At 37.5% G+C, this 13,143-nt stretch overlaps 1 protein-coding gene across 1 annotated transcript; it reads right to left on the minus strand.

The window, feature by feature from the left end:
• Nucleotides 1-9,498: 9,498 nt before the first annotated feature.
• On the minus strand, nt 9,499-10,971 carry LOC138319633 (GTPase IMAP family member 7-like). Its single transcript, XM_069262784.1, has one exon. It carries the CDS (start codon nt 10,969-10,971, stop codon nt 9,631-9,633), a length of 1,341 nt encoding a protein of 446 aa, XP_069118885.1. The 3' UTR covers nt 9,499-9,630.
• Nucleotides 10,972-13,143: the final 2,172 nt, after the last annotated feature.

Below are 13,143 nucleotides of genomic sequence, written 5' to 3' on the forward strand. Positions count from 1 at the left end.
TACTTGTTCGATTCCCTTGTTACTTATTCGATTTCTAGCTACTAATTAACATCAGAAATGGTTCAAAATGCATTATTATGCATCACAATGATCTATTTTACCTTTTAATTACTCATTAAGGGCTCATTACTTATTCGATTCCCTGATTACTTATTCGATTCCCTGGTTACTTGTTCGATTCCCTGGTTACTTATTCGATTTCTAGCTACTAATTAACATCAGAAATGGTTCAAAATGCATTATTATGCATCACAATGATCTATTTTACCTTTTAATTACTCATTAAGGGCCCATTACATATTCGATTCCCTGATTACTTATTCGATTTCTAGCTACTAATTAACATCAGAAATGGTTCAAAATGCATTATTATGCATCACAATGATCTATTTTACCTTTTAATTACTCATTAAGGGCTCATTACTTATTCGATTCCCTGATTACTTATTCGATTCCCTGATTACTTATTCGATTCCCTGGTTACTTATTCGATTTCTAGCTACTAATTAACATCAGAAATGGTTCAAAATGCATTATTATGCATCACAATGATCTATTTTACCTTTTAATTACTCATTAAGGGACCATTACTTATTCGAATCCCTCATTACTTATTCGATTCCCTGATTACTTGTTCGATTCCCTGGTTACTTATTCGATTTCTAGCTACTAATTAACATCAGAAATGGTTCAAAATGCATTATTATGCATCACAATGATCTATTTTACCTTTTAATTACTCATTAAGGGCCCATTACTTATTCGAATCCCTCATTACTTATTTGATTCCCTGATTACTTATTCGATTCCCTGATTACTTATTCGATTTCTAGCTACTAATTAACATCAGAAATGGTTCAAAATGCATTATTATGCATCACAATGATCTATTTTACCTTTTAATTACTCATTAAGGGCCCATTACTTATTCGAATCCCTCATTACTTATTTGATTCCCTGATTACTTATTCGATTCCCTGATTACTTATTCGATTTCTAGCTACTAAATAACATCAGAAATGGTTCAAAATGCATTATTATGCATCACAATGATCTATTTGACCTTTTAATTACTCATTAAGGGCCCATTACTTATTCGATATCCTGATTACTTATTCGATTCCCTGATTACTTATTCGATTTCTAGCTACTAATTTACATCAGATATGGTTCAAAATGCATTATCATGCATCACAATGATCTATTTGACCTTTTAATTACTCATTAAGGGCCAATTACTTACTCGATATCCTGATTACTTATTTGTTTCCTTGATAACTTATCCGATTTCTTGATCATTTATTCGATTCCCTGATTACTTATTCGATTTCCAACCACTAATTAACGTTAGAAATGGTTCAAAATTCATTATTATGCATCAGAATTATGAATTTGACATTTAAATGTTCATTAAGGGCCCATTACTTATTATATTCCCTGATTACCTATTCGATTCCCTGATTACTTATTCGATTTTCTGATTACTTATTCGAATTCTAGCTACTACTTAACATCAGAAATTGTTTAAAATGAATTGGTATGTATTATAATGATGTATTTGACCTTTTAATTGCCAATTAAAGGCCTCTTACCTATTCGATTTCCTGATTACTTATTCGATATCACGATTACTTATTAGATTCATAATTACTTTATAATATCAAAAGTGGTACAAAATGTATTTGTTGGTATTATAATGAACTATTTGATATTTTGATTTAATAAGTGATTTAGTGGATAAGATAATTTTTCGACTGCAAGGAACATCACAAGAGAACGATGTTGCTCCGTCTCCTCATTCAGATTGTGTCTTATATAGAATTATGACAGTTTGTCTATAGGGTGGGTGAGGGTTGGATATCCGAGCCAGAACAAGCCGACATTCAGGACAGAGTTATCTCTTCCCTGAACAGGGCATTGCGAGCGCTGGCTTCATTACAGTGGTGTGTTCAGAATGACGAGCGTTCGCGAACGGACATACACGCGCGAGCCTATCCAACTAGCTGTTCGCACGTAAATCCAATTAGCAGGGGCGTAGGAAACGGAGGGGGGGGGGGGGGGGGGGAAGGGGGGGGGGGGGGGGGGGGGTGAAGGGTCCTCCTGCACATTTACTTTCGTACTTCATTCTAGGAAATTTTCCGCTGCGCGGCGCATTTCCTAAAACGTTCAAGCACATAATGTCAAACCTTAAATAGTAAAAATTCAATACACACAAACTAGACTAAAAATGTCCATCAAGGGATTCTATGTACTATTTTAAAAAATGTATCTTAAAAGATCAATTTGTTTATATGTCTTACCGAGACAATTAATTCATTTTTTATGTTACACAACAATGTGCCGATGGTGTGAATACATCGTATAACTCATCTCAGCCATTCAAAATCGTAATTTTTTTCCCCGGGGGAGACCTCCAGACCCCCTAACACCAAATTCTCGCGCCTTTGGGCGCTCGCATACTCATCAAAATGCATCGAAAAACCCATCTAAGCCATTCTAAATCGTAATTTTTTTCCGGTGGAGACCCCCGGACCCCACAAACACCAAAATCTCGCGCTTTCGGGCGCTCGCAAATTCATCAGAACTCATTTAAGCTAGTCTAAATCGTAATATTTTTCCCGGGGGAGGTCCCGGACCCCCAAAAAACAAAAATCTCGCGCTTTCGGGCGCTCGCAAAATCGTCAAAATACATTGTAAAACTCATCTCAGCCATTCTGAATTACAATATTTTTTCCAGGGGGTCACCCTCAGACCCCTAAAACACTAAAATATCGCGCCTTCGACGCTCACAAGCTAACTTGGCCAATTTGCGTATTCGTTAATTTCCTTTCAGCGACCCCACTGTCTATAAATGTGTACAAGGATTAAATTTAATGATATATGAAAAATGAACATAAAGCATATATGGTTGGGAGTTGAATTAATCTCCTCCTGTAGGTGCGGCGGGGGGTTACAAAATATTGAGGACCTTTGCCCCCCATTACGTTTCATCTTCCTACGCCACTGAATTAAATTTCAAAAATTAAAAGATAAAGAGAGACATGTTGCACTTATTAAAACGTGAGCTTTCATTCAACCCCTACTTCAATTTCAAACACTCCTTGTTTATGGAATTTTTAATTACATATTTATTCTGATATTAGTGCCAGAACAAGTGACGGGAGACACCATATCGGATGCGCGTCCAAGCACTTGCTGCCATTCAGGATGACATATTTCTTGTCGAACATGCGCTTACGGGAGTGGTCGCCATCCCGTGCACGCCTTAGGTGTTATTGCTCGCCAAGATCTTGTTGGCTAGGCGTTTTTCTGTTTTAAAAAACCGCGCAATCGAATAACCTTGCCGTCCCTGTTTGTTGACTTCATCTTTTCTGAGTCCATTCTTTTTGGGAGGACTCTTTTTCTTCTGTTCATAAAGGTTTGAAGGAGGACTTGGTCGCTTCTGTCCTTCTTTGAAATGAATGCAGATCGTGAAGGCAAGTACCTCGCAGGTATCAGCGTGACCCAAGAAGAATGCTAAAATTTCAGCTCCCCAGTCCCCTGTGCAGCAGAAGTGGAAGCCTTACTTCAAGGACAACAATGGGAATGATCCAAGCCCTCTTGGAGATAAGAAAAAGAGTTTCTGACTCCCCTTCCTTGGTCATTCCAGATAAAGGGTCTGTTCTGGAGGACTAGGCTCCTTCAGTCTCAAATTCTGGTCCTTCTGCCGCAAGACTAGGCTTCATGATAGGAAAGGATTATCCAACCTGGGAAGATCTTCCTCCTCCCGATCTGCCTGTAGGAGGTCGTCTGTCTGCCTTCCTTCCGGAGTGGAGGGAAATCACAGAGGGCTCTTGGGCCTTGTCTGTAGTTGTTGAGGGGTTGGGCATTCCCGTTTTGCGGAATCCTTCGTGTTGACAAAGCGCATCTTCTTTTCTCCTCCGGGGATCCGGATAATGCACTTTTAGAGACTAAAGAACGCGGTCGAGGAGGACTACACAAACAGCTGATTCTATTCAAGAATATTTCTGGTCCAGAAGAAGTCCAGAGCATGGCGTTCAGTCATATATCAATGTGATTTCAACAGGCACGTTGATTTTCCTAACTTCAAAATGGAGACTCCATCGGTCATCATAGCTTCAATGTGGGCCACTTCAGTAGAAGCCTACTTTCGTATTATCATCAAACAGTCGGCACAACAGGCCGTCATACCATACGCAGTTATGCTGAGAAAGTATGTACGTATGCTTTTAGATACTTGTATAGTGGATCTAGATCATTTTGCATTATTTTATGCCAACTTAGAAACCAAGCAAGTCAATTAAACTCAGATTTATATCAAGATCATCTTATTGATAATGCATCTTGTATTTTTGGCAGCTCTGTTGAGGATGTTTGTCTCTTCTTTCTATTTTACCCTAGATTTATAACTGAAAGACGACTTTTAATTGACTGTATGTCTCTCCTACAAGTAGATATCCAACTCAATCTTAAGTTGAATATTAACCTAAATGTTGATGTATATTAACTTGCCAACAACGGGGAAGTAATCACCTTATTTATGATCTAAATTCTGCAATGTGTGCATGCATCCAGAAATACATTGAATCAACAGGTAGACCTTTAAGCTTTTAGAAACTTTTAAGTAAAATTAATATATTTTTAATGCAACTGCATGTTTACTTTATCCATTCCTACTTTCCCCTTTGCTGTATCATATATTATGATGGGGCTTGACCAAGAGACTGGCGAAATCATGAAGGTAACGAACAAACAAATATTAATTTCTTTTCCTTTATGAATAGACATGTATTTATATATAACCATTTACTCTCTCAGTATTGCTCATGATCTGTATATTTGTGGTCGGTTAGGCACATAAAAGTAAGACACCATGGACATTTTAGTGCTGCCTGGTTACAATGAAAGTCGGGAGTGAGATTGACATCGAAGGATTAAGTTCAGAGTCAAAATCCAGTTTAACTTAAATCAAATTAAGCGAATATTGAATACTGACCAATTAATACCGTTATCATTTAGTGTTTAATACAACAGAAAGTTATGCATGTTATTTGTCGCTATAGGTAATTTCTTCTATAATATATGTACATCATCATCTATTGTGTGTTTTTCACTAACATGCATGATTTGTGTCAATTCTAAAATGATTAAATGTTATTTTATATAATCAAAATATATGAAAATATGCTTCTACATATACATGCATGCAATCGTGTGGAGGGGACGTATACAGGCCTTGCCTGCTGCCCGATCAAACTTAAATCTTTTGATTTAATAAAATATTTTGAAACATGGAAGAAGTCGTCACATAAATTCCGTTCTACTTGCAACAGGAAAGTTTTCCACTTCCGGACCATGTCGACTTCTTTGGTTTTCACCAAGCTGCTGCAGGTTGTCGTGAGGTTTACGCACTCCAGGGAAAGTATATTTCGACGATTCTCTCATGTTCCACCTAGTGTGAGCAGAACACCCTTTTTGCCCTTCTCAGGGCTTTGTCTTCCTGGGGAAAACATCTCAATACGATTCAGAGTATGGCTTTTCCATAATTCGAAAAGTTCGATAAGGCCAAATATCTTGCTGGTCTTGTTGCTCATGACTGGTCCTACGTCAAGATTCGCTGGTTTCTCAGTTTTCTGAGTTACCTCAACGCTCTGGTAGATGTGGTCTCTCTGGGGAGACATTACATCAGACATCTCCAGATGTTCCTCCTCGCGAACTGGGTCCCTACCATCAGATATGGGAGGCTTGGCTTCCTCTCAACCATTTTGTGAAAGAGATTGCTCGGTGGTGGAATATGAAAGACAATACGGAGATAATGTTCTCCGTGGGGAGGTTTCAGTTGTTCCATCCAGCTCCCACCATGACCTTGTTCCCGAATGCGTGATTAATAGGGTGGAGGGCTTATCCCGGTGACCATTGCCAATCTGGGAAACAGCTTTCCGGGCACTACGACGGGTGGAGATGAGGGCTGTTCTGTTGGCTCTGCAGGCTTTTCAAAAGATTCTGCATTCCATAGTGGTTTGTGATGCTATGGGCATCCTTGAGTTTTAATGTTCTGCCGAATACTCTCTCTAGGCGCCGCCAGACGGTTCTGACACAATGGCTGCTAAATCCCTCGATCTTCGAGGGCATTTGTCAAGGGTGGCAGGAGCCTCAAACAGACCTTTTCGCTACTTCCCTGAAGACCCAGTTGCCAACCTGTTTCTCCGGTACCAGACCAAAGGTTTGGGCTGTGGATACACTATCTCTGGATCGGGAGGGATACGTGCTTATGTTTTTCCTCCATTCAACCTAGTGAGCAGGATACTACTGAAGTTTCGGGAGCACCTTTGATCTCTCCTTCTGATAGTGCCACTGTGGCAACCATGGTTTGCGGAGCTCTTGTCCGTGTCTGGTGGATGTTCCTCTGGTTCTCCCACCCAGAACCTATATCCTGCACCAGCCTGGTCCCTGATTATGCATTCAGGTCCCGAGATCCTTTACCTTCACGCGTGAAAACTATCGCAGGAAGCTTCGCTCAGGCAGGTTTTACTCGGAAATGTCAGCTCGATCCTAGCCTTTGTGTTAGTCATTGAAGGGGCTCCCTTATGCATTTGGTGTCTATTTCCATAAAGTATTATCTTTTAAGACTATCTTTCTGCATTCTCTTGCATCAGGCCGCAGGAGTCTATGCATTGTCTATTCACTTTTCGTGCCTCTGTTGGGCCAGATAAAGCTCTGCTGTTACCCTTCTTACTAATCCTGTTTTTCGGCAAAGAATCAATTTCCTGGAGTTTTGATAAACGTGATAAAACCAGAGGGCGATGTACTCGATCTCGTCCATGTTTGCCCATTAACCAGGTTCATCAGGATATCTCCAGTTTATCTTCTGATGGATATGTCAGCTAATGAAGATTGTTTATAGGCAGTAATGATCAGTCTAGAGTTTTGACGAATTTGCAAGGTGGGGGCTGCTGAGGTTATTATCCTTGCGGCTTCGTTGGCTCTACTTAATTTCTCTGACTTTTACCTCCGGTCGCTGTTCTCCCATTCTGATGATCTTATTGCCTTGTGTCCGGAAGGGTCAGGATTACATATTCATCACACTCCGTCCATCGCCAACCTCCGTGCGTAAACGTTATATTCAAACGACTTCTTCTCAATAATCAAACGGCTTAGGGTATTGGTATTTGGCCTGAAACATGCTGGGGCGAAGGGTTACCAAGTGTGTTCAAATAAATGACCTTGACTTTTATTCCAGGTTATATAGGTCAAAATGCTAAAATCTTTAAACAACACCATGTGAATAACTAAAAGCCCTAGGGACCTGATATTGGGCCTGTCATATGCTAGCATGAAGGGCTACAAGTTTGTTCAAATGAATTACCTTGATTTTCATTCAAGGTCACATTCGTCAAATATATCAGAAACTTACTACTTCTACTAAAGAGTTCCTTGTATTGCCTTAATTGTTTGCCACTAATGTATTTTTGACAATGTTGAATTGTGTCAGTAGTCAGATGACCGTCAAGGCCCACGGTAAAACCAATTTTCATTATGTGATACAGGGTGTCCCAAAAACTATGATACTCTCTCAAAGTGTTCTAGTTTGTTTGATACAGAACGTAAAGCACGAAGAGATTCCATTTGTAAACTGCCTGGAATTAAAATGTTCTTTTCCTTTATAAAAACAAAATAATACATAGAATCTTCAATAAAAAGCAGAAAATGCAGTCAAAACAACATTACCACTGACATTTGAGCATCTTAAGAACACTGGTATCGAAGAGTTGTTCTGATGCCTAATATATATACATGGACGTTTTCTGGTGTTGGTGATTACGTTATGTAATTCTGGTAATACTCACTTAGAAATTATTTGATTTCTTGAGAAATGGGACATTAAAGAACCAAAATCACTACGTCTTTTTAAAGGATGGAACATGTTTCATTACCTGTATATTGTCCTCTTGACATGCCACTGTCCAAAATGTGTGACGTCATTATGACGTCAACGCTTTTTAGCAGAATCAAATTATTCCTTTATACATGTATTATTCATACAACACTTTGGAGTAAATGGATTCATATACATGTCTTTTGACCATGTATGTCATTTCAATGGGTAACATGACCTATGTGACACCCAGTATTTACCATAACTTTATGAAGTCCCACCCTTATGTTTCCTCCCCTTAATGAGTAATTAAAAGGTAAAATAGATCATTGTGATGCATAATAATGCATTTTGAACCATTTCTGATGTTAATTAGTAGCTAGAAATCGAATAAGTAACCAGGGAATCGAACAAGTAACCAGGGAATCGAATAAGTAATCAGGGAATCGAATAAGTAATCAGGGAATCGAATAAGTAATGAGGGATTCAAATCAGTAATGGGCCCTTAATGAGTAATTAAAAGATCAAATAGATCATTGTGATGCATAATAATGCATTTTGAACCATTTCTGATGTTAATTAGTAGCTAGAAATCGAATAAGTAACCAGGGAATCGAACAAGTAACCAGGGAATCGAATAAGTAATCAGGGAATCGAATAAGTAATGAGGGATTCAAATCATTAATGGGCCCTTAATGAGTAATTAAAAGATCAAATAGATCATTGTTATGCATGATAATGCGATTTGAACCATTTCTGATGTTAATTAGTAGCTAGAAATCGAATAAGTAACCAGAGAATCGAATAAGTAATGAGGGATTCGAATAAGTAATGGGCCCTTAATGAGTAATTAAAAGGTCAAATAGATCATTGTGATGCATAATAATGCATTTTGAACCATTTCTGATGTTAATTAGTAGCTAGAAATCGAATAAGTAACCAGGGAATCGAACAAGTAATCAGGGAATCGAATAAGTAATGAGGGATTCGAATAAGTAATGGGCCCTTAATGAGTAATTAAAAGGTAAAATAGATCATTGTGATGCATAATAATGCATTTTGAACCATTTCTGATGTTAATTAGTAGCTAGAAATCGAATAAGTAACCAGGGAATCGAATAAGTAATCAGGGAATCGAATAAGTAATCAGAGAATCGAATAATTAATGGGCCCTTAATGAGTAATTAAAAGGTCAAATAGATCATTATGATGCATGATAATGCATTTTGAACCATTTCTGATGTTATTTAGTAGCTAGAAATCGAATAAGTAATCAGGGAATCGAATAAGTAATCAGGGAATCGAATAAGTAATGAGGGATTCGAATATTTCTGATGTTATTTAGTAGCTAGAAATCGAATAAGTAATCAGGGAATCGAATAAGTAATCAGGGAATCGAATAAGTAATGAGGGATTCGAATAAGTCATGGGCCCTTAATGAGTAATTAAAAGGTCAAATAGATCATTGTGATGCATAATAATGCATTTTGAACCATTTCTGATGTTATTTAGTAGCTAGAAATCGAATAAGTAATCAGGGAATCGAATAAGTAATCAGGGAATCGAATAAGTAATGGAATAAGGAACTGGGAACTAGGAATCAACTTCACGGAGGTCTATAATATTCCCATTTATTGTCGTCTCTTTGAGAAATTTCTAGTAGCATACATTTTGATGTGTTATAATGAGTTAGATAAATGTTTTAAAAAAAGCATACACAATTCATAATTTTGATTTTCTCTTTGATGAATGTATCATGATACAGTACACGACGATGATTCTCGATTGTTAACTTTTTGTTCTAGTTGAGCGAAACGCTGTTCTTGTTGTCGTCGAAGATTTTCCATGGTTTCTTTTTGTTTCTGTTCAGCTTCAAGACGTTTCTTTCTATTTCCCTCTTTCTCTCGTTTTAGTCGTTCATCAGCCTCATTTCTTTGTCTTAAAAGATCATTTTGCAATTGAATATTCGCCTTTTCTAATCTTTGCTTTTCATTGTCATATCTGCGCATGCGCTCCTGTTCTTCAAATTCCATCTTTCGTTTTTTCTCCTCTATATCTTCTATCATCGTTTTGGTCATCCGTTCATGTTCATTTTGTTGCTGTAACATAGTGAATTGGAGATGTTCCATTTTTGCACTTTGTTGTCGCAAATGCTCCTCGAAATATGCTTTTTCCATGTCGGCACGTTCACGGTCTTCCATTTCACGTTGCCTGAAGTAGTCTTGTTCGCGAGCAATAGCTTCTTCTTGGTTTTGTAAATCCTGGGTTAGTCCATTGATTTGTAATTGCAAGGTTTGTTCTCTAGCACGACTTTCATATAAAATTTTCCTATTTTCTCTCTTCACGTTATCAATCTCTGTCTGGAACTCGGTTTGCAATGAGCTTCTAATCTCCTGCTTTTCACGTTCTTTCTCTTCGATAAGTTTCCGTTTTTCTTCTTCTATTCTTTCCTTTAACACTCGCTCTGCCTCTTTGTACATCGCATTGGTATAACACTTGCCACCATTCTTGTCGGTGATATCGCAAACAAGATCGATAAGATCCTTCACATCAACTTCTTGCTTTTCAGGTGACTGGGAGTTGTCAAACGCAAGGTATCTCTGACCACATTTCCCCAGGACATTCTTTAACGGGACTGTTCCGTCTTTTACACAACTGTGTATAGTAAGGTCCTGTTTCAGTAAATCATCTTTACGTGTAAAAACCACTATCATGTGATTGTAAACTCCTCCAAATATATCGGCAAAATGCTGAATGGTATTCTTCTCTTCTTCAGTAAACCTTCCGACAGGTGTAACATATACGACTGCATGCGGTCCTCGTGTTGTAATATTTATGCACTTTACAACCTCTTTTGTCACCTCCTCGTTGGACATATCGGTATCAAACAAGCCAGGAGTATCCACGACAACAAGGTTCTTCCCTAAGCGATTTGCTCTTCCTGACGAGCATTTACGGGTGATTGATTTCATAGATGTACTCGATTTAAATTCTTCTTTTCCAAGGATGGTGTTTCCTGTTGCACTTTTACCAGAACCAGTTTTCCCAATCAAAACAATTCGAAGCTCAGCCTCTTGTGTTTTTAGTTTAAACATATTTTATTGACATGAAATGACAAAAGGATAAGTCATTAAGTTTTACCAACTTATATGCGACTTCTCCTGAAATATAGAAAATATAAACATACATAAATGAATAGTCACGTGATTACATGGAACAAAATAGTATGAATTCACATAAAACACCAAGAACATTAAACTAGTAAGAGAGAGGGAGAAAGATAGAGATTAGTCCCTACTATTAGTATTCGTGTGATACCATTATAATATATAAAACAAGCGATGAAAAATGGGAAAAAAATCTTGACAACTTGTAATGATATAGGAAATAAGTAAGAGAGCGAAAGAGAGAGGGGGAGAGAGAGTGTGAAAGAGAGAGAGATAGAAAGAGAGAAAAAGATAGATGAAGAGAGAGAGAGTCGATCAATCAAATCTACCCGTTCTTACCAGGAATTGCTGTACAGCTTTTGCAATTTTCATGTTATTAATGATTGAAATGTTAGGATCACCTTTGCATAGAATATCAATGTTAATGGCGCCTTCGTACCACGATAAATCAGTGTTGAGAAGTGCTCGATGATTGGCATACAAAGGGCAAACAATAAAGAAGCGATAGCTGTCCTCACAGGGATGTCCACACTGACAATATGCAGAATCGGTAAGATTTGCTCTAAAAAGGTCATATTTTAGGGAACTTGCTCGGTTTCTTAGACGACAATGGAGGATATTAAGTTTTCTTGGTCCATATGTTGCAAAAGGAAAATTAAAGTTTGAATTTGTTTTCAGGGATTTCATTATATTGAGTTTAAAAGAATTTATGGAAGGAGAATTTCTAATGTTATGGTCTAAAACATTCCAAAGGTGTATAGTAGAGGGAAAAAATGAACTTTGAGATAATTGTAACCGATAGTAGTGTTCTCTTATTTGATATGCATTTCGTAAGTTATAAGGGGTTAAATTACCAACATCATCAGGCAATATATCTATGAGGAAACTTGGTGCCATACCATGAACTATTGAATATAACATCGAAAGTTTACGAGCTTCACGTCTCTTAGAAAGTGGCAGCCAACCGGTTTCGCGGTATAAAAACTCAGTTTTAGTAAAAACTGGAAGCCCTGTAACAATCCTTGCCGCTTCTAACTGAATATTTTCAAGTTTTAAAGAATTATTTACTCCGCAGTTGTCCCATACTTCACACGCATACTCAAGCAAAGGTCTTATATAAGTGAGATACAGTTTTTCCAAGTTATTTCTTTTTAGAATTAGTTTAAGTTTGCGTAGGGTTGCTATGTATTTAGTTACTTTACTTGTGATATATTCTATATGGATATTCCACTTACAGTCGTTAGTTATAATAACACCGAGGTGTTTGTGATTATTAGTAAAATGAATGGGAGTGTCATCAAAAGTAAGGGACGGGTTATACGGTAACTGACGATTAGATATGACTAGAGCCTCTGTTTTAATGGGATTGAATTTCATCAACCAATCTTTCGACCAAATTTCTAGTTTCCTTAAGTCCGATTGTGCTTCGTTCTCGATTAGAAGTAAGTTCGAGGATGAGTAAGAGAGTGATGTATCGTCTGCAAAAAGCCTAGTTAGAGAAGCAAGATTACAACAGATATCATTTATGTATATCAGGAAAAACAAGGGTCCAAGTACAGAACCTTGAGGAACACCAGCAAGTATTGTTTTAAAAGAAGATAATGATTGTTTTACAAAAACCGCTTGTTTTCTGTTACTCAAGTAGTTACTTATCCATCGAAGAAGTTGACCTGATATACCGTAATTGTTCAGCTTGTGTATGAGACCCTTATGCCATACCCTGTCAAAAGCCTTCGAAAAATCACAAAATATTAAAATGGAATGTTCATACTTTTCTAAGGAGGTAATTATTGAGTGGTAGATTTCAATAAGCTGATGTGAGGTAGAATGCATGGATAAAAATCCTGCCTGGTATTTATAGATTAAGTCATTATCAATCATGAAATTATAGATGTATTTATGTACTACACGCTCAAATAATTTACCTATACAGCTTAGAAGAGATATTGGTCTGTAATTAGACACAATGCTGGGGTCATTAGATTTAAAAATAGGCATAACATGAGCAATTTTCCATGCGTCAGGATATACACCAGACGAAAGGGAAAAATTAAATATCATAGACAGAGGCACACAAACTTCATTTGAGGCCAACTTCAA

This window comes from Argopecten irradians, chromosome 3 (assembly GCF_041381155.1).
Source record: "Argopecten irradians isolate NY chromosome 3, Ai_NY, whole genome shotgun sequence".
Taxonomy (NCBI): Eukaryota; Metazoa; Mollusca; class Bivalvia; order Pectinida; family Pectinidae; genus Argopecten; species Argopecten irradians.